The sequence below is a fragment of the Gopherus flavomarginatus genome, chromosome 1 (assembly GCF_025201925.1).
Source record: "Gopherus flavomarginatus isolate rGopFla2 chromosome 1, rGopFla2.mat.asm, whole genome shotgun sequence".
Lineage (NCBI taxonomy): Eukaryota > Metazoa > Chordata > Testudines > Testudinidae > Gopherus > Gopherus flavomarginatus.
In genome coordinates, this window is record NC_066617.1 from 216,904,962 (window position 1) to 216,930,219 (window position 25,258).

The window sequence follows — 25,258 nt, forward strand, 5'->3', positions numbered from 1 at the left end:
GAGCCCCGGGCCCTTTAAATACCCCCAGAGTCCTGGGATAGCGGGGGGCTCTGGGGGCTATTTAAAGGGCCGGGGCTCCATCTGCCTCTGCCGCCCTAGTCCTTAAATAGCCGCTGAAGCCAGACCGCTTCCCCAGGGCTCCCTCAGCTATTTACAGGGTTGAGGCGGTAGAAGCAGGGGAGCCGCGGTCTCTTTAAATAGCTCCAAGAGCGCTGGGGTAGTGGGGGGGGGGTCTCCAGATGCCTTTGCTGCCCTGGTCCTTTAAATAGCCCCCGGAGCCCGCCACTTTCCCAGGGCTCCCGCAGCTATTTACAGGGCTGAGGCAATGGAAGCAAGGGAGCCCTAGGCCCTTTAAATAGCTCCTGAGCCACGGGCTGCTACTACTACCCTGGTAGGGGAGGCAGGAGGACGGGGCACTCACCATACAGGATGAGCTGTACCCCCTATACCTGCACCAGTTGCCCGCAGCCAACCCCTGCCGCACCTCCTGCTCTGCCTGCACCAGTTCCTGTCTGCAGCCAGCCCGTCTCCAGCCAGCCCCTCACGCCCTGCCTTGCCTTCAGCCCTGCACCAACCTCTGTCTCCAGCCAGCTCTGCACCCTCTTCCCTGTCTCCAGCCAACCCCTGCTGCACCCCTCTGCCTGAAGCCAGCCAGTCCTGCACTCTTTTGTCTCCAGCCCTGCCAACCCATGCCGCACCCCCCCTGTGGCCCTGTCTGAAGCCAGCCAGCTCATTCCACACGCCATCTCCCGCCTGCCCCACACCCCTTGCCCAGCCTGCAGCCAGACCCTACCTCCAGCTACCTCCCCCCCATCTCAAGCCAGCCCCATGTCCACTGGTGCCCTGTAGTTCCCAGGGAAGTAACCCTGCACACCTGCTTCAATTAGGTGGGCAGGGAGCAGCTGGGACCCACATGTGCACCCTAGCACACCCTCAGGGAGTGGCAGAGCTCATTTCTAGTTCAGACACATCTTTTTAAAAAAGAACTTTAGGTGGGGTTAACATACATCTGTACTTTCCCGGACATATCAGGCTTTTTGAATCTTAAATTGCCATCCAGGAGGAAAATACGGACGTATGGTAACCCTATTGGTACAAAAACTACATACTGTGGCAGAACTTTTTATAGGGAACCGGTTGCTAAGAAATGAAAGGCTTTTTTTTTTTTACATGGTTTTTTTTTTTCTTTTTTCAGTCATCCCTGCCGGGGCCCCGCCGAAAATGTTCGAATTGGGCCCCGCACTTTCTAAAGCCGGCCTTGCCAGCTGCAGACAGGATTCAAAGGCTCTGGGCTGCCCTCAGCTGTGGGGAGCCCAGAGCCCTTTAAATCTCAGCCGTGGGTGGGATTCAAAGGGCTCTGAGCTGCCCGCAGAGATTCTCTGCCGCGGCTGAAATTTAAAGGGCTCAGGGGTCCCCGCCGCCACGGGCAGCCCAGAGCCCTTTGAATCCCAGTGGCGGCTCCAGTGGATGCGCTGGGGCTGGGATTTAAAGGGCTCAGGCTCCCTTCAGCAGCAGGAGCTCTGGGCCCTTTAAATCCCTGCCCCAGCCCCACAAAGCTTCGGGTTCCCGCAGCCGCTGGAGCCCCGGGCCCTTTAATTTGACCCTGAGGGCTGCCAGCCACCTCTTCAGCTGGGAGCCCCTGGTTGATTTAAAATCAAGTATCACCTCCCCACCTCCAACCTTCCTTTTTGGCCCACAGCTGTTTTGGTGGGGCGGCACTGGGAAAGGAGGGTTTGTTTCTGCAGGGCTGGGCAGTGCTGGGGCGGAGTGTTTCCGCTGGACCAGGGGACAGGGGTTTCGGCACTCAGCTATTTTCTCTGGAGTAATGTGACCCTTGCCGCTTTTACGAGTTGTGCAGGCCTGATCTAGGTCATAATCTCAAATTGTGTAGTCCGCATTGTTACAAGTCATGCTTCTGTTGGTATGCTTGCAGATGCATGTAGGGTGATTAGATGTCCCGATTTTATAGGGACAGTCCAGATATTTGGGGCTTTGTCTTATATAGGTGTTTATAATCCCCCACCCCCTGTCCCGATTTTTCACACTTGCTGTCTGGTCACCCTAGTTGCATGGAAGTGAACTTTTCAGGGAATGTTCTGTCTTTGGTAGTTACATGGGTTTCCATAGCTGTAGTATTTGAGAGCTTCACTTTCTTTTAATATGTATCTAATTACTGCTGTGAGGTAGGGAAGGTAAGTAGCTTTCCTCAATGTCCTGTCTTCTGTAGTTTCAAAATGTCAGTCTTAATGTTGCATTAATGTTATTTAATCCCCCTTGGAAGAAAGTCCATGGTGAATTATAATTAAATGAATTCTTATAGGTTTGTACTAATATGAAGATTGGGGAAAAAAAAAGAACTGGGACTAAATTTATTCGTATTAACTCAAAATTGTTATTGGGCATACACTCTTGGGGCTGATTGGTCAATCACCAGCAATCGTAAGTTTTGAACTTGTAACCTGCTTTTCTATATGTGGAGTTTGCTTATCTGTTTAGTTTGAAAAAAACATGCAGATGAATTGAAGAAGGAATGTACTGTTTTTGGAGATCAAAGTAACAATAACTTAAGAACACAATAAAATTCAGTATCTTCTACGGGTAGATTATGCCAAAATCACTTTTTCTTAAAACCATATTTGTCAGATTTTGTCAGTCATTTGCATTGCTATATGTATGAACTTTGAAGAGATCATTTTATTTAATATTATAAATTACAGCTCAGTTAGCATATTGCTTTTTCTCTCTTTCACTAGTTCTGAATATAATGTACTGAATAGTACAAGTGATGTGGGAGGTGAAGATGTACTGTGTCACAAAGAGAACAACTTAAATGGCTGTAAGTACTTCTACAATGGATGCCTTTCATTTTTCTGCAAAAATTTCCTTTAACTAATGACTTTTGGAGTACATGGAGAACCAGTGTGAATGAACAGAATCCTTAAAAGTTAAAATATATACAATAATAGATACTCATATTACAGATTTATTGTCTGCAGACATCTTACATTTATATAGACAATGCAAGCTTAGTAATATATTTTATGGCTAAAGAATTTATTAAAAAAGAAAGAAAGCTGAGATTCTTCTTTACCGGGCTGAAAGACTGGCTCTTCTAAAAAGGGGCTCCTTTGAGACCCCTCCAGCTTATCAGTGTTGGATATGAAAGAATTATTTAAAATGATTCATTGTCCATAGATTTTCCACTTTCATTCCCTAATAGTTTTGATTCAAGAGTTATGTCAGGATTTGTTCATTGGGAGTTATGGCGCTGGCATAGGTAGATACCCTCAAGAAAGTTCAGTTGCACAAAATCTGCAGAGCAGTTCCTTGAAGTTCTCTGCATACTTGAGCAAAATATTATTGTATTTACATATGGCACTATGGAAAACCGAGACTTGCTATATCAGTATTAATAGTACCAGAATAATTCTGAAATACCTAGGTTGTCTTTATATCTGTTGTATGTTACACTACATTTTGGAATATGTATAGTATATTAGATACTGTATAGTAATATTCTCTGTATTATGTGGAAATGTTTATATTTGGTCTTTGAAAGCAATACTGAGTATATTGATAATATAGCACTGTGTTCAATTCATATAATTGGAAGGGAGGGATTACAGCAATGGTTCTTAACATTTTTCTGCCCCTTACAATTTGATATTGTCTCTCTCATCTCAGATTCCCTATCCATTCAGCAATATGGTAAGGAAGAGGTAGTTGCAATCTCATTACACCTGATTGTGACCTCCAGATTGAAAACCCACGGGTTAAAGGGTAAAGACCTTATGTTGAGTAGCTGGGTGTATCCTCTACAGAATTTTCTGAAAATATCTCCTAACTGATGCAAAATATGTTTTGTATGTGCATGTGTGTAATTGCTCTTCAGAAATATTTCTATGAGCCCCCAAGGTTAAGTAACTTATATCAAGGATAATTTTGCAGAATCTCGACAGGAAGAGGGCACTAACAGAATCTGGGAAATCATCCTAACCTTCTTCTCAATATGATCCTTGAGAGCTCCCTCCAGCACATCATGGAGCATTCCTCTTTCAAGATGCACTGCTATCTCAGAGTCATCTAAAAAGCAGTAGCTATTAGAACTGTACAAGTGCGCACTCAACTATTGGAGTGTTTGGTATAAGTGCAAAAAAGGATTTTGGAAGTGCCAGGTCTTCATTTGCAGCACTACATTGGTTGTTGGGTCTACTTTAGCAGGGCCGTCCTTAGGCATACGCAGACTATGTGGCTGTGTAGGGCACCTGAAAATTTGGGGCACCACTGGGTCTGTATTTGTAGTTGTATTTGTATGTGTGGAGGCTGGTAGGGGCAGTGTGCGGAGAGAGAAGCTGAGCCCTGATTAGGGGGTGGGGCTTCTCTGACTAGGGGTCCTATAAAGGTAGCCAGCCAGTCAGGCAGCAGCATAGACAGTTTCAGCGACACAGGAGCCAGCAAACAGAGCTGTAAATGGGAGTTTGAGTGGGACTTTACAAGGGGAGTTTGGGGGGAAGACTGAGAGAGGCAAGCAGAGGAACACAGGCTATTGAAGGGAGTGTGCAGTGTTCTAGCAGTGTCTTGGTGCTTGGGGGTTTGTTTTGCTGTGAGTGGTGGTGTTTTGGGTTGGTTCATGTCTCCCAAATTTACAGGATTTAGGTGGGAAGTCTATGACAGATAAAGAGGCAGCAGTTGTAGTGACCCAAGCAGTGGAAGACACAATGAAGATGTCTGGATGTGGAAGCTGTAGCATGTACATGATCCTGGAGGGGGTACCTGATAAGAGTTTCGTCTGCATGAAGTGCCACCTGATAGAGCTGATGGAAGAAAAGATCCGAGGATTGGAGGGGCAGGTGGAAACTCTGGTTGAGTTTAGAAGGGAGTTTGAGCAGATGATGGAGCAAAGATATGATGAGGCCAAAGGGAAAAGCTCAGACTTGCAGATGGAAGCAAGTCCAAAGAACTCTAAGGGGAGACTGCTGGGTGAGAAAAGTGGACAGTGGAAGCATATCACTAAGGGAGCCAGGCAGAGGAAAAGACAGGCTAGTGAAGGAGCAATAAGCTCAGGAACAGGTTTGTGGAGTTTGAAAATGAAGAAGGGGCACAGCAGGTGGTTGCTGAAGGTGAGAGGGCAAGGAAAAAGAGAAGAGCAGCTAGCTATCTCCCTATAAGGAGAGGGGAAGTGTCAATGGGAGATCACACCAAACATGAGCCCCAGGACAATATGGGATGAGTTCCAGAGGATTGCAAGGGTGAATAGGAATTGAGAGGACTTACAGCCAGAGGGCACAGGGGATAGACCGGAGAATCAAACTGCCACCAGGAAAAGGCAGGTCTACGTGACTGTGGACTCCTTACTGAGAAGAATAGACAGGCCTGTAACTAGAGCTGATCTGGAGAACAGAAGGGTGTGCTGTCTGCCAGGTATTAAGATACGGGATGTGGACCTGAGGCTGAAGAGGATCCTAACGGAAGTAGGAAAGAATCCGCTGATTGTCCTTCATGTGGGAACAAATGATACGGCTAGATTCTAGCTGGAACGTATCAAGGGAGACTATGCCAGGCTGGGGAAGACACTTAAGGAAATTGAGGCTCAGGTGATCTTCAGTGGGATTCTGTCTGTTCCTGGAGAAGGGCAGCAAAGGTGTGACAAGATTATGGTGATCAACAGATGGCTCAGGCAGTGGTGCTATAAGGAGGGCTTTGGGATGTGTGGCCTCGGGAGGCATTCATGGTCAGAGGACTGTTCTCTCAGGATGTACTTCACCTGAGTAGGGAGGGATATAGACTTCTAGGATGAAGGCTGGCAGAACTGATTGAGAGCTTTAAACTAGGAATTGGGGGGAGATGGTTGAGAGATGTCCAGGTAATCTCCATGCTGGATTTTAACATTGAGAGGGAAGAAAACAAAGCAGGAATGGATACTGTCATGGATAGGAGAATGGACATACGGAGGAAGATACTGTATCTACATACTGTAGATACAATTCTAACAGGTGATATTGGCACTGTCTGTGCCTAATCGGGTAGAGAATGTGAGTGAAGCCAAACAGCAAGAATTAAGATGTTTGTACATCAGTGCGAGGAGCCTAGGTAACAAAATGGAGAAACTGGTACTGGTACAGGAAGTGAAGCCTGATATTATAGGGATAACAGAAACATGGTGGAATAGTAGTGTCATGCATAAATCCCCACTCTGAACCTTAGCGTCCAAAAGATGGGGTACCAGCATGAATCCCCCTAAGCTTAATTACCAGCTTAGATCTTGTAGTGCTGCCACCAACCAGGACTTGCAGTGTCTGGTACACTCTGGTCCCACCAAAACCTTCTCAGAGGACCCCAAGACCCAGACCCCCTTGATCTTACACAAGGAAAGTAAACCCTTTCCCTCACTGTTGCCTCTCCCAGGCTTCCCCTCCCTGGGTTGCCCTGGAAGATCACTGTGATTCAAACTCCTTGAATCTTAAAACAGAGAGGAATGCACCTTTCCCCCTCCTCTTTCCCCCTCCCCAAGAGGTAATACAGATTCAAGCTCCGTGAATCTGAAACAAAGGGATTCCACCTTTCCCCCCTCCCTTCTCTCTCCCTGTCTCCCACCAATTCCCTGGTGAGTACAGACTCAATTCCCTTGAGCCTCAACAAGGGGAAAAAATCAATCAGGTCTTAAAAAGCAAAACTTTTAATAAAAAGAAAGGAAAAAAGTAAAAGTTGTCTCTGTAATTTAGATGGTAAATATTACAGGGTCTTTCAGCTTATAGACACTAGAGAGGAGTCTTCCCCCCAGCACAAATACACATTAAAATCATTCCATCAAAATACACATTTGCAAATAAAGAAAACAATCAAAAAGACTAAACCGCCTTCTACTGTTACTTACTATTTGAATAGAAAATTAGAGAGCCTGTAGGTACGTCTGGTTACCCTCTCAGAACGCAGAGAGAACAACAGACAAAGAAAACACACAAACAAAGGCTTCCCTCCCACGAGATTTTAAACTATCTTGTCTCCTGATTGGTCCTCTGCTCAGGTGTTTGGGGTCCCTGTTTGTTAACCCTTTACAGGTAAAAGAGACATTCACCCTTAACTATCTGTTTATGACATGTAGTCGGGACTGGAGTACAGGTATTGAAGGCTACGTGCTGTTTAGGAAAGACAGAAATAAAGGCAAAGGTGGTGGAGTAGCATTGTATATCAGTGATAAGGTAGACTGTAAAGAAATAAGGGATGAAATGGATAAGACAGTCTGTCTGGGCAAAAATCACATTGGGAAAGAAAGCTACTAGAGCCTCCCCTGAGATAGCGCTTGGGGTGTGCTACAGACCGCTGGGATCTGATTTGGATATGGATAGAGACCTTTTAATGTTTTTAATGAAGTAAATACTAATGGGAATTGTGTGATCATGGGAGACTTTAACTTCCCAGATGTAGACTGGAGGACAAGTGCTAGTAATAATAATAGGGCTTAGATTTTCCTAGATGCAATAGCTGATAGATTCCTTCACCAAGTAGTTGCTGAACCAACAAGAGGGGATGCCATTTTATATTTGGTATTGGTGAGTAGTGAGAACCTCATAGAAGAAATGATTGTAGGGGACAACCTTGGTTTGAGCGATCATGAGCTAATTCAATTTAAACTAAATGGAAGGATAAACAGAAATAGATCTGTGACTAGGGTTTTTGATTTCAGAAGGGCTGACTTGGGGATCTAAAGGTGGAGGAAGCCTGGAATTACTTCAAGTCAAAATTGCAGAAACTATCAGAAGCCTGCATCCCAAGAAAGGGGGAAAAAATTCATAGGCAGGAGTTGTAGACCAAGCTGGATGAGCAAGCATCTCAAATAGGTGATTAAGAAACAGCAGAAAGCCTACATGGAATGGAAGATAGGAGTGATCAGCAAGGAAAGCTAACTTGTTGAGGTCAGAACACGTGGGGATAAAGTTAGAAAGGCCAAAAGCCATGTAGAGTTGGACTTTGCAAAGGGAATTAAAACCAATAGTAAAAGGTTCTGTAGCCGTATAAATAAGAAGAAAAGAAAGAAAGAAGAAGTGGGCCTACTAAACACTGAGCATGGAGTGGAGGTTAAGGATAATCTAGGCATGGCCCAATAGCTAAACAAATACTTTGCCTCAGTCTTTAATGAGCCTAATGAGGAGCTTAGGGATAATAGGATGACAAATATGAATGAGGATATGGAGGTAGGTATTACCACATCTGAGGTAGAAGCCAAACTCGAACAGCTTAATGGGACGAAATCAGGGGGCCCAGATAATCTTCATCCAAGAATACTAAAGGAACTGGCACATGAAATTGCAAGTCCATTAGCAAGAATTTTTAATGAATCTGTAAACTTGGGGATTGTACTGTATGACTGGAAAATTGCTAACAGTTCCTATCTTTAAGAAAGGGAAAAAAAGTGATCCGGGCAACTACAGGCCTGTCAGTTTGACATCTGTAATATGCAAAGTCTTGAGAAAAAAATTTGAAGGAGAAAGTATTTAAGGACATTAAGGCCAACGGTAATTGGGACAAAATACAACATGGTTTTACAAAAGGTAGATTGTGCCAAACCAACCTGATCTCCTTCTTTGAGAAGGTAACAGATTTTTTAGATAAAGGAAATGCAGTGGATCTAATTTGCCTTGATTTCAGTAAGGCATTTGATACGGTTCCACATGGGGAATTATTAGCTAAATTGGAAAAGATGGGGATCAATATGAAAAGTGAAAGATGGATAAGGAATTGGTTAAAGGGGAGACTACAACGGGTTGTACTGAAAGATGAATTGTCAGGCTGGAGGGAGGTTACTAGTGGAGTTCCTCAGGGATCGGTTTGGGGACCAATCTTATTTAATCTTTTTATTACTGACCTTGGCACAAAAAGGGGGTATATGCTAATAAAGTTTGCAGATAACGCAAAGCTGGGAGGTATTGCCAATACAGAGAAGGACTGGGATATCATACAGGAAGATCTGGATGACCTTGTAAACTGGAGTAATAGTAATAAGATGAAATTTAATAGTGAAAAGCGCAAGGTCATGCATTTTGGGATTAATAAAAAGAATTATTGTTATAAACTGGGGAGGAAGTAACAGAGGAGGAGAAGGACCTTGGAGTATTGGTTGATCACAGGATGACTATGAGCCACCAATGTAATGTAACCCTTCTGCCGTCTGAGTTGGCAGCAACAAGGGCTGAGGTCAGTATCTAGAGGTTCCATTTCAATAACGCGATGCAAAACTGGCTCGAGCGCCCCCCAGTGACATGGGACAATTACATACCACTCCCCCAGGTGCCTCTAGGAGGCAATGTTTCTTCTTTGAGTAGTTGTTCATGTCCATTCAAAGTAGGTGTGCGCATGCCGCGTGCACGCCAGCCGGAAGATTTTCCCCTAGCAGCGTCCGTAGGGTCGGCCGTGGCGCCACTACGGTGCCCTATAAAGGGGCCCGCTGATCCTCCACCCCCTCAGTTCCTTCTTACCGCCGGTGACAGCTAGCTGGAACTTCTCTTGTGCATAGCAAGTTAGCAGTGTCCTATCCTTGTGTATAGTCCATGTATATAGTTACATTATAGTTAGTTTAATTAGGTCATTGTATGTAGTTCTTGGTAGTTGAGGGGTCCCCCCCCCAAGTTTCGTCGCCTACTGGGGCGTGCTCTGGTCCCCCGGGTTTAAAGTCCTCAAGGACTGTGGGAAATTCATGCCCAAGAGTGACCCGCACTCTGCTTGTTTGAGGTGCCTCAGAGAGAGCCACCAAAAGGACCGGTGCTCTATCTGCAGAGGCTTCTGCCCGAGAACTCTCAAAGACTTAGAGTCCTCCTGATTGGAGGCTGCCCTGCGGCCACCCTCAGATCCGGTACCGGCCGAGACGGTGCCCAGCACGTCTTCCTCAGTGCGGAGCACCCTGGCACTGGCATCAGGACTTAGCGCCCAGCCCAAGTTGTCTAAAACATGGCACTGGACGGAGTCGGGTCATAGGAAGTCAGCCTCGGTGCGGCACTGCTCACCGTCGCTGGTGCCCGCTAAGAAGAGAAAGCCGGTGAGGGAACGGTCACCCCACCAGGACTGGAGGCCGACACCGTCTGCAGGTGCAAGCGGACAGGCTGGGCTACAGCCCTCGGCTGCTCCGTCAACTCCCGCACCACAAAGAGGGCGGTCGAATCTGGACTGGCCTAGATCCCCGGACCTCAGCGGAGACTTGCGCCTCCCTTCGACACCGGAGGCGTTCGAGGCGGCCTCAGACTTGAAGGGACTCCCGGCGCCAGCCTCCCCGCACCATAGGGAGTTGCCTACCGCAGCCCGTCCCCCAGTACAATCAAGGGGCAAGCCTGCCATGCTGTCGCCTCTCTCCCTGCACTGCGCCACTAAGGTGGCATCAGACCAGATAAGGCTCCCCGCTGCCTCAGCACCGCTCTCCAACGGCACCGGGTGCTGCTCCCCTCAGGTCCTCGTACTCAGAGACTTGAGACTCAGAGGCAGACTCCTACTGCTCCAGCTGGTCGCGAAGCAGGAGATCGGTTTCGGGGGCGAGTCACCAGCGTTACCCACAGTGGCAGCAGCAATGGCATCTGCCCTCACAGTGGCCGTTTTGGACCCCCTGGGCCTACTACCAGTCGGTAGGCCAGGCGTTTGGTCATTGATCAAGGTCAGCCTTGGTCTCCTCGGCATCGATGGCCCCGGTGCAGCTGCCTCCTCCACTGGCACCGTCGCTGGGCAGGGATGTGCCATATCCAAGTTCAGCAGCCTCTAGCTGGGCAGCGGCACCGGCAACGGCTACAGTTTGGGCTCAGCAGGCACCGCCTGATACACCAAGCTGCTCACTGGCGACCTTGGTACTGGTCGCAGTGCCACATTTAGAATCAGAACCGGTCCCGCAACCACAGTACCGTGTGCTGCAGGACCCTGAAGGACTGCACGCACCGGAGGAAGGGCCGATCCAAATAATCTCCTCATCTTCCTTCCCGGATGAAGCAATCTCGGGCACAGCTGCAGCACTGGCCCTGGAGGACACCGGAATCCTCCAACAACTGCTCCGGCGAGCAGCTCAGAGCCTCACAATCCAAGCTGAGGAAATCGAGATGGATGCGGACCCTGTAGTAGACATCCTGGCTCCCTCAGGGCCATCCAGGGTGGCTCTACTGCTGATAAAGACCATAGCAGATACGTTCCGTACTTTATGGCAAACGCCAGCCTCACTGGCCCCTACTGTGAAGAGAACGGAGCAAAGCTATTTCATTCCCTCTAAACACAAACACTCCCCCCTCTCGGGTTTCAGGGGTCAACACCAAAGAGCAGGGACGCTAAAAGACTCGACCTCTTTGGCAGAAAAATGTACTCCACGGCAGGCCTACAACTCTGCATTGCCAACCAACAGGAAATTGTAAGCCGATATGGTCATAACATGTGTTCAGCCATGTCGAAGTTTACGGAGCTCCTTACCCAGGACTCGAGGTCCGAGTTTTGAGTCCTGGTGGAGGAGGGGAAGCTGATCTCCCGAGCCTCTCTCCAGGCTGCCCTAGATGCGGTGGACTCAGCCTCGTGCACCCTGTCCACGGGCCTGGTCATGTGGCGGGGAGCCTGACTCCAGGTCTCAGGCCTGCCTTGTGAGGTCCAGCAGACCATTCAAGACCTCTCCTTCGAGGGGCAGATGCTGTTTTCAGAAAAGACGGACAAGTCTCTGCATAGCCTAAAGGACTCGCAGTCCACGCTTCGCTCTCTGGGCTTGCATACCCCTGCGACTCAGCGCAGGCAATTTAGGCCACAGACGGCCCCACGCCCCTACCAGCCTCAGACTCGCCTGGAGCTGGGGCGCAGGCGGGGCAGAAATGGCAGGAGGTGTCACCAACGCCACCCCTCTGGCCAGGCATCCGGTCAATCAAGACCACCATCGGGGCCTAGACACCCTATTTGATGGTACGGTCGAGGGCGACCTACCTATCGAGACTCTGGATCCTTCTACTCCTACCTTTGGGTCACGTCTGTCCCCCTTCTACCATGCCTGGTCCGAATCACGTTGGACAGCTGGGTGCTCCGCACGATAGAGAAGAGATATTCTATCCAGTTCTCCTCCCTCCTGCCCCACCAGCCCCCTCCCCGTCCCTCTTCAGGGAACCATCTCTCGAGCAACTTCTAAGTCAAGAAGTGAAGTCCCTCATGGAGGCAGGGGTGGTGGAGGAAGTCCCTTGGGAGCTCAGGGGCAAAGGCTTCTACTCCTGGTATTTTCTAATACCGAAGGTGAAAGGGGGCCTGAGACCCATCCTAGACTTGCGGTGGCTGAAAAAGTTTGTACGAAAGCTGAAGTTCTGCATGGTCTCCCTGTCCTCGATTATTCCCTCCCTGGATCCAGGAAATTGGTATGCTGCCCTCGACTTAAAGGACGCTTATTTCCGCATTGCCATAATTCCCTGACACTGTCGGTACCTCAGGTTTGTCGTGGCCGATGCCCATCTGCAGTTCACGGTGCTCCCATTCGGCCTGTCAGCTACTCCAAGGGTCTTCACGAAGTGCATGGCAGTCGTGGCGGCCTCCCTGTGCAGGCAGGACATCCAAGTATTCCCCTACCTGGACGACTGGCTCATAAAGGGCCGCTCCAAGGAGCAGGTGGAGACTCAGGTGTTGTTCATCAGGCAGACCTTTCTCAATCTCGGCCTCCTCTTGAACGAAGCCGAGTCCACCCTGTCTCCGATGCAACGAATAGAGTTCATAGGAGTAGTTCTGGACTCCACTCACATCAGAGCGTACCTGCTGGAATCCAGGTTCCGTGCGATTTCCGAGCTCATCCTCGGACTGCACCGCGCCCCAATTACCACAGCGTGAGTCTGTCTCTGGCTGTTGGGTCACATGGCAGCGTGCAGCTATGTGGTAAACCATGCTGGACTTCGGATTCGCCTGCTACAGTCCTGGTTAGCGACAGTATATCGCCCGGCCAGGGACCCCTTGGACTCAGTCGTGTCCATTCCCCACTTGGTGCTAAGCTTGCTGCGGTGGTGCTTGACCTGCAGAAAGTGTGCATGGGCATCCCCTTCGCTGCCCCTCAACCTTCCCTCTCCCTGGTAACGGATGCCTCCGATCGGGGTTGGGGAGCGCGCCTGGGAACACCTCAGGATGCAGGGCTTGTGGTCGCCGGAGGACCTCAAGTTGAATATCAATGTCAGGGAGCTGAGAGCGGTTCGCCTGGCTTGTTTGACCTTCCAGTCCCACCTGGCCGGCAGATGTGTTTCCATCCTCTCAGACAACACGTCGGCAGTCTTTTATATCAACAAACACGGGGGTGCACGCTCCTCTCCCCTGTGCAGGGAAGCCCTCGCGCTGTGGGATTTCTGTGTCCACAATGCGACCCACCTGATGGCGTTCTACCTTCCGGGGGAGCAGAATGGTTTAGCGGACACCCTCAGCCGCTCGTTCCGGGATCACGAGTGGTCCCTCCGGTGGGACGTGGTGCTCTCAATTTTCCAGCTCTGGGGCTTTCCCCGGTTAGACCTGTTTGCCTCAAGGGAAAACAGGAAGTGCCGACGGTTCTGCTCCCTCCTGGGCCGCAGTCAGGGGTCTCTGTCGGACGCCTTCCTACGGTCTTTGGGGGGTCGGTCTACTCTATGCCTTTCCTCCGATCCCCCTGATACACAGGGTGATTTTGAAGATTCGCAGGGACCACTCATGGGTAATCCTGATAAATCCGGCGTGGCCGCACCAACCTTGGTACACATCACTCCTGCACATGTCCGTTCAGATGCCCCTAACGCTGCCCCTTCTTCCGGACCTTATCACGCAGGACTGGGGCTCCCTCCGCCACCTGAACCTGGAGTCCCTTCACCTCACAGCATGGATGCTCCATGGCTGAACCTGGTGGAGATGCAGTGCTCCCAGCAGGTCAGACACGTGCTGCTCGGTAGTAGGAAACCGTCAACTAGGGCCACCTACCTGGCCAAATGGAAGCGCTTCTGCATATGGTCGGGTCAGCAAGGTCACCATCCGCTGGGGATCCCAATCCTCATTGTCCTAGACTGTTTGCTCCACCTCAGACAACTGGGCCTCTCCCTCTCCTCGATTCGTGTTCACTTGGCAGCCATCTCGGCTTTCCATCCGGGAGAAGGGGTACCTCGGAGTTTGCGAACCTGCTGGTGGGCATTTCTTCAAAGGTATGGACAAGCTATTTCCGCATGTTCGTCTGCCGGCCCCTGCTTGGGACTTGAATCTGGTCCTCTCCGCCCTCTCGGGACCTCCGTTTGAGCCTCTGGCTTCGTGCTTCCTGTTGTACTTGTCGTGTAAGACCGCCTTCCTGGTGGTGATCACCTCGGCCAGGAGGGTGTCGGAGCTCAGAGCATTAACGTCCGAGCCCCCGTATACTGTCTTCTGTAAGGACAAGGTCCAATTTAGACCTCACTCAGCTTTCCTACCCAAGGTCGTCTCACAGTTCCACATGGGTCAAGATATTTTTCTCCCGATGTTTTATCCCAAACCACACTCTTCCAATGAAGAGCAGAGGTTGGCTTTTTACATTGAGCGTCCTGCATCCGAGAATGCTACCGCATAGCTAAGACCCCTGTCCCTCCAGTCACGGCCCACTCCACTAGGGCGCAGGCCTCCTCTGCGGCGTTCCTGCCTCAGATCCTGACTCAGGAGATTTGTAGAGCGGCCACATGGTCCTTCATCCACACGTTCTCGTCACACTACTCCATCACGCACCAGGCTAGGGATGATGCAGCCTTTGGCCGTGCAGTACTCCAGTCAGCAGTGATCTCCGACCTCGCCACCTAAGGTTAGGCTTGTGAGTCACCTACTTTGGTGCACCATTGGCCCAAAGTGAATTCAGCACAGCAGCCTGTAACTATACCCTTAATGGAATCAAAATTAGCTCTGCTCTTCAACAGTGGAGAGAGGAGGCAGTGCAGTTGGTGTTTCAGGCCCTCAAAGGGGGCCCATGCCATGAGATACAAATACCTGTCCCCAGCCTCTCTCCATTCACAGGGGTTTGGAACCCATGTCCCTTGTCTAGTGAGTGCTACTCAGTTGATGGTGAGTCCCTCTGTCATAAAACAGTTCCACTGGCCTTGATTCACATAATCACGGTAAGAACACTTTATTTTTTGTGCCCCAATAACAGAAAAACTGGAGATTCCACAGCAGCCAAAGTGACCATTTGGGTGGCTGTGGGCTCATGCTAGGCGGGGTGGGTGTGCCTATGCAAACAAGACCAGCCCCTGAAATTCTTTTCCACACTCGCCACAATTCAGCACCAGATGTCAGGGTAGAGCTCATCCTGACTCTGCTTACATGATACGGCCATGAAAAAAGCTAATGTGGTCTTGGGATGCATCAGGTGAGGTATTTCCAGTAGAGATAAGGAGGTATTAGTACCGTTATACAAGGCACTGGTGAGACTTCATCTGGAATACTGTGTGCAGTTCTGGTCTCCCATGTTTAAGAACGATGAATTCAAACTGGAACAGGTTCAGAGAAGGGCTACTAGGATGATCTGAGGAATGGATAACCTGTCATATGAAAGGAGACTCAAAGAACTTGGCTTGTTTAGCCTAACCAAAAGAAGGCTGAGGGGAGATATGATTGCTCTCTATAAATATATCAGAGGAATAAATACCAGGGAGGGAGAGGAGTTATTTAAGCTCCGTACCAATGTGGACACAAGAATAAATGGATATAAGCTGGCTATCAGGAAGTTTAGACTTGAAATTAGATGAAGGTTTCTAACCATCAGAGGAGTACAGTTCTAGAACAGCCTTCCAAGGGGAGTAGTGGGGGCAAAAGACATATCTGGCTTCAAGACTAAGCTTGATAAGTTTATGGAGGGGATGGTATAATGGGATAGCCTAATTTTGGCAATTAATTCATCTTTGACTACTAGCGGTAAATAGGCCCAGTGGCTTGTGATGGTATGTTAGATGGGATGGGATCTGAGTTACTACAGTGGATTCTTTCCTGGGTGTCTGGCTGGTGAGTCTTGCCCACGTGCTCAGGGTTTAGCTGATTGCCATATTTGGGGTCAGGAAGGAATTTTCCTCCAGGGCAGATTGGCAGAAGCCCTGGGGGGTTTTCTCCTTCCTCTGCAGTGTGGGGCACTGGTCACTTGCTGGAAGATTCTCTGCACCTTGAAGTCTTTAAACCATGATTTGAGGACTTCAGTGGCTCAGACACAAGTTTGATACAGGAGTGGGTGGGTGAGATTCTGTGGCCTGCATTATGCAGGAGGTCAGACCAGATGATCATTATGGTCCCTTCTAACCTTAAAGTCTATGAGTCTATGGTTTTATGATTCTTAGTGTCCACTCTCCCAGATCTTCCTATCCCTGTTCTGACCCGCAGCTAGCTGCTGCAGCCTGGTGACTTTTACTCTGGAGGGGATCTAGTAACTTAAAAGTGAAAAAGCCTTCCAACCTGCCAGACCTATTAGCACAAGGTTGACTGTTAATGAAGCCATTCAACAGGCATTTGCCAACCCCCGGGTATATACTGTCAGTTTCTGACTTTACTGGCAAAAACAGTTGTGCATTACTGTAATATTTACTCAGAACATGTTAGTCTACAGGACGTTGGTTTCAAATTTGCTTTAAAAATATTTCATTAGTGAGTTGGTGAAGATTATAAAATCACATCTCTAAAAACTCCTTGTATAGATTTTTAGATGAACAATCATCTTTAGCCTTAAATGCTTGGGTCTTCAGACATAGTTTTTTAAATAAATCCTTCAAAAGACCACCCTTATCTAAAATACACATTTTAATTTTAATTAGTATAGTAAAAAAACTTGCTTCCAAAGTCTTCCTGTCCTTTCTGTCCATCTCTTTCTCTCTGCTCCCTTCCCTCCCCCCCCCCCCCGAAGAGAGCCCTTAAAGGGAGAACACCTCTTTCCTTCCAGGTAGCTGGACAAACGAGTTTCCGTTTCTTTACTTCTGACTATCTTATGAAATAGTTTTAAGAGAACCCTCCAGCAAAATCAGTACCTAGTAAGATATAAAATCCTTTGTTATGCCTAAAATCTTTGGAAACATTTTTTAAAGTTGTGAAATTTCATAAACATGTCTATTTACTAAATCTCTGTGACTGATTAATTTAAAATAATGTCTTTGTTTCAGTGAGTTAAATATGTAGTAATCTGGAATGATTACTTTATGAAGGTTTAAGAGTACATTTAAAATATAAAATCAGCTTAGAAATACTGATTAAGAAAATGTAAAACAGAGTAGAGCTGCATCATGTATTCCATAATATTTAATGTTGTATTCAGCAAGACAGCTGATTCGCCCTTACTGCAAAGTTTTTGCAAATAAATCTCTGACAAACTTCAGGGCATATCAAAAAACCTGCGACTGACATTTTTTATTCCCAAGTTTAGTGCTTTTAATTAGGTACCTTCTGCATGTCCAGTCTTCACCATCTGGCATGCAGTGGAAAACATGCTCCATTTTCTTTAGAAAGAAATTGCAGAAGAGTGGGGTTTTTTTTTCCAAATGTCGTTTGCTTCATTTGGGTTCATGGATTTGGCTGGGAGGGGGTGAGCAGAATGGGGGAGGGAGAGAGAAGGGAGGCAGTGGGGAGAGAGTGAGGCCTCGGCAGAGTGGGGCAGGGCCTGGGGTGGAGCAAAGATGGAGTATGGGCAGGACCACAGGCAGAAGAGGTGGGCTGGGGAGCTAGCCACCCCAAGCAGCAGCTTCACCCTTCGCCCATGACAGCAGGTTGGCTCCCACACACCCAGCGCACACTGCAGTGTCCTTAGGCAGGGGCCCTATTCACAGAGCTGAATGTGTTGGCACTGCATGTTCTGCATGAGGGAGAGGGTACGGAGGTCTCTGCAGGGAACTGTGACTCTCTGCCACCGTGAAGCAGGCTGGTATCCCTTGCTGCCTCACCCCTCCCCACCACCCTGGGCTGCAAGGCTGGGCTGCCGTCGGGCATAGGGACACCAGTTTAATAATACTGCATAGGGCCCCATAAATCCTAAGGATGGCCATGTACTTTAGGATAGTGAGATTGTTTGTTTTATTTGCATTGTTATTATGGGAAAAAAGTGGTGTGTGTGTGGTTCCTATTTGATTCTGGTTTCTTGCATCAGCCATTTTTTTCTAGAAGTCAGCTTTCAATACTGATTTGTTCCTAAATGAGCTGTCACCATGTGTATCAGTGCTATCTCTGACCTCTTTATTTTGACTCCATTTTCACATCTGGCCTCTAATCAGTTCATCACCTTGGAGGACTGAGGTGGCTAAGCTTGAATGAAAATTGGACTTTACGCATTCTTTATGTCCAGAATGTGTGCATCAGATCAGCATGTTAAATGTTTAAATTTTCTGGGCTAACGAGACTTTAAGGGTACTTGGCTGTGTCCAATTCACCCCTCACATCCAGCATATAAGGGATTGTCTCATGGAGGAAATGATTAAGTTCAGTCTTTTGTAGTTGTTGAGCTCATATGTCACCAAGTCTGAAATATGAAATATGACAGATATCCAAAACAGTCTTGTTGACATCCTAGTCTGAATTTTTAAAAATTCTTTTCAGGTGATCATTTAAAATACTTGAACCACCTGAAGAGCACTGAATATACTATAAATATTGCCATTGTGAAACAGGAATAAGGAAAACAATCAGAATGGAGCATGAATTGAGTGTTCTAGACCTGATTAATGAAATCATTGCTAGCTGGGGAAAGAGCTTCATTTGTGTCAAGTATTGAAAGACCATCTAATCATTTGTGTTATATTTTGAAAATGCAACAATTTTTACATATTACATTGTGTATTGTATGTTGTCATTATAGTCTTCAACATACTTAAAATGCTGTCCGTCAAAAGCAAACATGCACATTTTAATTTCTGTGCGTGCTTGAGGATTTCCCAGTTTCATATTGTCATGCAGCTAGTCTCACTGAGGGAACATTCATATTAATTTAAAAAAGTATAAAGCAGTACCCTTGTCTCTAGCAGGAGTAATTTACATATCTACTGTACATCTCAGAAGATTTTATTTTTTGTGAATATAGAGTGATAGTTTATCCAACATAGTCTTGCTCTTTCTCGGCTGTGCAACTAAAAAGGTGTGTATGCATTTGTATGCATAGGCTTGGCAAGTATGAAAGGAATGAATGAACATAATTTGTTAATGTAACTTTTGTATAGCATGCAGTGTTACTGTTTTTGTGATTTGAGAGTGCCTTAAATACTAGTTCCTAGGGCATGCTATTATAGCTTGCTATGTTTTTGTATTGGAACAGCTACTTTAGCCTTTACCAGCTTTGTTACTGTGTATAAACAACCCTTAATTCATGTTTTGGCAGTTAATCGATTCAATCACCTACAAGAGTTCTTCAGTCCAATGTGCACACTGTACTTAGAAGGGAGAAGTTCTGCAAACCTGGATCTTTACTTTCTTCCTTTTAATCTGGAAAAGCGCTATTGCACCATCATTCTGGTCGATGACCTGGTAAGAATAGGAAGTGTGTTCTGTCAATGTCTTTATATCGTAACATTGTTAATAACATATATAACAGTTACGACAACATTTGTAAAACTTTGCACCTAAGCTGTGCTTACCAAGTGCATGCCTCAGTTTGTGCAAAATGGGTAACGTGTACAAAATTGAGAGTTGTACATATGCTGTTGTGGGTAAAAATTACAAGTTATATTCATGAATATGTGTTTGCTAGTGTACGTAATATTTTGTGGCTGCAGTTTAGGCATTGAGTCTTGAATATTTAGCTATTTATTTTGACATTAATGGTAGAATGTTTTTCAGTATATTAACATTTTATTTCTGAGTGGGGTGGAAAGCTATGGGAGTTGGACATTGACAGGATATACCTCATTTCATCTGTAGGTCATTGGTTTACGTTTTTTAGATGAGTAGCGACACAAAGTTTATCACCAGTTGATGTCTGTTTGGTTTATGAGAAGTAGGGTGACCAACTGTCCCGTTTTTAAGGGACAGTCCCATATTTAAGCCCTCATGCAGGTGTCCCAACTTTTTCTTAAAAACGGGCAAATTGTCCCATATTTTCTGACAACCCCCATCAGTACTGGTGGCCGGAACTCTGCTCGCCAGCCGCCCACCCACCAGTGATGAGTAGAGGATGCAGTGGCTGATGATGGGGATGGTTGTGCAAGGCTGGTGGCGAGGCAAAGCTGCATGGCCGGCCACTCCCCCTGCTGGTCCGTCAGCACAGCCTCCGCTGCGTGCTGTTTCAGACTCTCTCTGTCCCCCTCTCGCTGTCCAATTCCTGTTTTGCCCCTTCACCCCCTCCAGCCCCCTGCTCTTCCATATCTCACCCCCTACCTCCATAGCAGGGTGCGTCCTGCTCCTAGTGTTGTGCAGAGAACAGCTTGGCCGGCAGACTCCTTTCTTCCCCCACTGCCTATGGCTGGGCTGGCACCCCGTGAAAGCCCAAGACGCTCCAGCCCGGGCCACTGGTCAGAAGCCAAACCCTGCATGTGCCAAAGTCGCACACAGTGCTGTGTGGCCTAATCAGATCAGCCACACCATCACCGGTTCATTCACCAGCACGTCCACCAATGTAATATATGCCATCATATGCCAGCAATGCCCCTCTGCTATGTACATTGGCCAAACTGGACAGTCTCTACGGAAAAGGATAAATGGACACAAATCAGATATTAGGAATGGCAATATACAAAAACCTGTAGGAGAACACTTCAACCTCCGTGGCCACACAATAGCAGATCTTAAGGTGGCCATCCTGCAGCAAAAAAACTTTCAGGACCAGACTTCAAAGAGAAATTGCTGAGCTTCAATTCATCTGCAAATTTGACACCATCAGCTCAGGATTAAACAGACTGTGAATGGCTTGCCAACTACAAAACCAGTTTCTCCACTCTTGGTTTTCACACCTCAGCTGCTAGAAGAGGGCCTCATCCTCCCTGATTGAACTGACCTTGTTATCTCTAGCTTGCTTGCTAGCATATATATACTGCCCCTGGAAATTTCCACCACATGCATCTGAAGAAGTGGGTATTCACCCACGAAAGCTCATGCTCCAAAACGTCTGTTAGTCTATAAGGTGCCACAGGATTCTTTGCTGCTTTTATAAACAATTGTGCATCTTATGATTGAACTGACCTCATTATCTCTAGCTTGCTTGCTAGCATATATATACCTGCCCCTGGAAATTTCCACTACATGCATCCAACAAAGTGCCACACCATCACCGGTTCATTCACCAGTGTATAAGGTGCCACCAGACTCTTCGCTGCTTTTACATATCCAGACTAACACGGCTACCCCTCTGATACTTGACAGAATACAAAGTGTACGGTGCTCACTTTATATTATTATTTTATGACTAGCTCAAACTCACCATTGTTGAAACCAAGGTACTTTTCATCCCAAATCTTCTCCACTTCCACCTTACTCCATTGCTGTAAATAACACCACCATCCTCCCCATCACTCGAGCTGTACCATGAAGATCGTTTTCGTCTGTCCCTTCTCCCCACATACCTATACTGTTTACAACCCTTGTCACTTTTTTCTCTACATGTGGAAAATCCAAACATTTCTGTTCTAATAGCTAACAGTCTTGTCTACCAGCTGGTCATTTCTCATTTTTATTACTTTTCCTTTTCTCTAGCTTTCCGGGTCCTGGCCTCTTTATTTTCCTTCAATCCATCCAAGATGCAGTTGCTAAAATTGTCTCCATCCTCCCTTCTAATATCTACCAAATCAATGAGTATCCATAATTCCTCACCTAGCGTTAATGCATACGTTTCACAATGCTATTAATCACCAGTGTGTCTTTAGCTTTCAGAAAAGACATCACTCTGTACACTCTTATAATACAGTAATATTGTATACAATCAGTTGATTCAATTGCTTATCACTCCAGGTTTAGATCCTTTGGCTTTGTAGACCAGTAAACCTTTGAAATGCTTTACACTTCAAAGCAAAGATTATTTAAGCTGTGAGGAGACTCCACATGGAGTCTGGTGATGAAGGAAGCTGCATGGTCTTTCTTCCCCCACTTGTGTTTGCTGAAATGCAAATTGTTCTGTTTCTTGCCATTGCCTCCCCCTGCTGTCTTGATAGTCCTGTTTCTACTCGCATGTAAATATGCAACTTTATTGTCTTTGTCTGATTGTGGGTCTGGTCAGAGAATCAAATACACTTTCCTTTGTCTAAGACAGATTTGTTTAACAACTCCCTGATCTACCTGGTTTACACACTCTTTATCATAATTCCAGCATATATTCATAACTCCTAATACACAATACGTACATACATCACACTAGAATATTAATGATCAATGAGTTATTGGTTTTCAAATGATACTTCAAGAAACATATTTTGCACAAAGATTACTACAGTAGCTGGTAGGGTGTGAACACAGGGGTGCTTATTGACACAGGCTTGCAATATTATAATCGCTCCATTTGATCATTAATAAACCATAATTTTAAGAGAAGTCATGTAAAGATCAAGTGTCTTCATTTAGGTGACGTATACCTAGGTGAACTCTGCTCCACCTAGTCTTACTCAGTCACCTCATTCGTGGCCACTCTATTACTTACCTTATACTCATCTCCATAACAGGCATCAGTTATTACAGTGGTGACTATTCTCTAGAGGAAGAATTCTCACCAAAGTCTGCCTGCAGTTGCTGTCTATCATCACATCTTTGATGCTTTCATGTTGAACAAGACCCAGTAGCAAGAGTCTAGCTTGTTTCGGAATCCGTCTTTCCTCTCATATGCTACCACAGCCATTGGACCAGCTAGGCATGCTGCTTTTTTAACTGTGAAAATGCCTCTTTGTTTACCTCTCTATTGGCACTGTAGTGGTCTTTTGAAATGACAATGAAAGTTTAACTTATTTATAACAACACTTTTTAAAAACTTAAGTGATTAATTTTTAATATTCCTCTTGCTATTTAGAAGAAAAATTGAAGCTCTGACATGTCCTTCAGATATTAATGTAGATTTTTTTTTCACGAGGCATTGTGGGGAAAAAAATGTATTGCCTGACACAGTGAATTGATGAGGCGGCCTTTAGTACTAGATCTTCATTTCTGGGGGTTGGTTCACATGCCAACTCTTTATTTAAGCAAGTAATAATCATTATAAAGTTATAGTTGTAAAAGTGTAGTGATTAGAAAGTCCAGGCCTTTTCTGCCTAAATATCTTGTGGAGTGAGAAGATTCACTCTCTTTCCCCCTTCCTGTGCAATTTAAAGACTTCTTTCATGTAGAGCTTTAAATTCTCTTGGAAATCATCAACTGGTATTTCCAAAAGATTGTGAACAGAATTAGATTGTCTTGATGAAACACAGAAAATTTGCTTTAACTGTACTCCCTTTAGAGTTCTTGCAGGGTCCCCACAGTAGGTGGTGTGCTCACTTCAGGTGTGCAGGCTCAGAATGTAGGAATAGTAATGTTCATTACTGTGTGCATACCCTACTTACATTTTGTGTCTCCCGGCCAAGCATATATGAAGGGCTCAGTCCCAACTGCCACTAATTTCCTTCTCGCTGCCACAGGAAATGAATAGGAACTCAGTGATTATCTATTGTTTCCTCCATCAATCACCTTCCATTTACTGTTTTTTGTTTGAGAAGATGTAGCACTTAAAGACACAGCTTGTTGTGTTACCAAATGTACCATTATAAACCCATGTTCCCAGTTGCTTTATAACTGCCAAATTTTAACCATTTGGGTTGAAGTTTTCATGCTTTCTCTCTGCCTTGTGCTATTTTTTTTTTTTTTGGTAAAGTTTCAGCAAAATACATGCAACCATTACTGAGTGTGAAGCTAGACAGAAACAGTTTTTTCAGAACTATTTTTTCCCAACCATTTTTTAAAAAGAAATTTAGCATCTCCGTGCTTTGAAGCAAGGATTTGAGATTTGATGAGGGGATTAAATATGCCAAATCTATATGCATGACAAGGCTGACTGTGAGCTCTAGATCACATTCCTGTCCAGAAGTCAGGAAAAGACATCAGTATTCTTGGTTTCCAGCATTCCTCTACTGTCACCAAATAGCTGTCAATATTGTTCCACAGGATGGAATTTTTCTTTAAAATCTTGGAAATTTTCATACAAAAACTTAAAAAAAAAATTAAGGCTACAAAATTAAGCACTCAAAAATTTAGACTATTCCCTAAACTTCTCAAAACACCATAAACAAGATTCCTCCTGACCGTTCTGCAACATCAGGAAAAACCTGAGCAAAAAGAAAATTGGCCTTACAGATCTTGGAAATCAACACTGTCAGATCTTGTCAAACCAAGTTTTGAATTGAGAAAGCTTCTTTTTAAACATAAGTATGTTGGTATAATTGACAGAAAAAAATGATAAGAGGATGGTGCATTAGCAACTGGTACTTTTATAAAACTAGTTGTGTATGCCAAGAGCTTTTATAGGGACCTTATGGAGCCATAATATTGTCTCGAAAGGGAATAATTTCTGTTTAAATTGGTTCCCCAGGGTGGTAATTAATTTGTGGGTGGTACACAAGTTTTGCCATGGGTTTTACTCCCCTCAAGAAAGAAGTGTTTGAGCTCTTAAACCAAGGAGAGGGAGATAAATGCCATGGAATTTGAATAATTCTCTTTTTACTAAGTTAGAAAACGCTATATTTTTAGCTCTAAAGTGAAAAAAATCTCCTGCAAAGCAGTGAGTAAAGGTAAAATGAAAAACAGACTTATTTTAGGTCACTTAGCCCATTCTGCAGGAAACATTTGCAGCGGAGGGATGGACCAACTGACCTAAATAAGTCTTTTTTTCATTGCTGCCTGCCAGGAGTAAACAGCCAACCTGAACCATACCATTCCTAAGCAGATTCGCACAGATTTTGCTTGTATAAACCTTGGTGTAGGCCTGTAGTGGCAAATAATTTGTTAGTGATTGACAATGGCCATATGAGATGACTACATACTCCTTTTGCTGGCATGCATGGCCACTAAAGGCCAGGGCAGTCCAAAGAAATGGGTGATGTTAGCTTAAGGAGGTGGGGGAGTAAGGAGAGGTCACTAAAACAGGAGGAATGTATTTATAGATTCCTACTGTATGGAACTTTGGTGGAAGTAAGCTACCCCCAAAGCAGAAATTCTGAGGGTAACATTGCCTGCTCTCTGCTGATGTGAATTCTCCTCAGCAACAGGTCTGTTAGTCTATAAGGTGCCACAGGATTCTTTGCTGCTTTTACAGATCCAGACTAACACGGCTACCCCTCTGATACATGGAATGTATTGTTGCTTGGAGGTGTAATATTACACCACCTCGAACCATTCTTTTTGTTTGTTTTTTTGTATC

The 25,258-nt window shown here is 45.9% G+C and overlaps 1 protein-coding gene across 1 annotated transcript in view; it reads left to right on the plus strand.

Moving 5' to 3' along the window:
- Positions 1-25,258, plus strand: part of CFAP47 (cilia and flagella associated protein 47) — a 680,893-nt gene that overhangs the window by 281,394 nt on the left and 374,241 nt on the right. The window contains exons 41-42 of the mRNA XM_050936444.1: positions 2,754-2,836; positions 19,277-19,422. Of these exons, the coding sequence (XP_050792401.1) occupies positions 2,754-2,836; positions 19,277-19,422 (229 nt within the window). The remainder of the gene's footprint in view (positions 1-2,753; positions 2,837-19,276; positions 19,423-25,258) is intronic.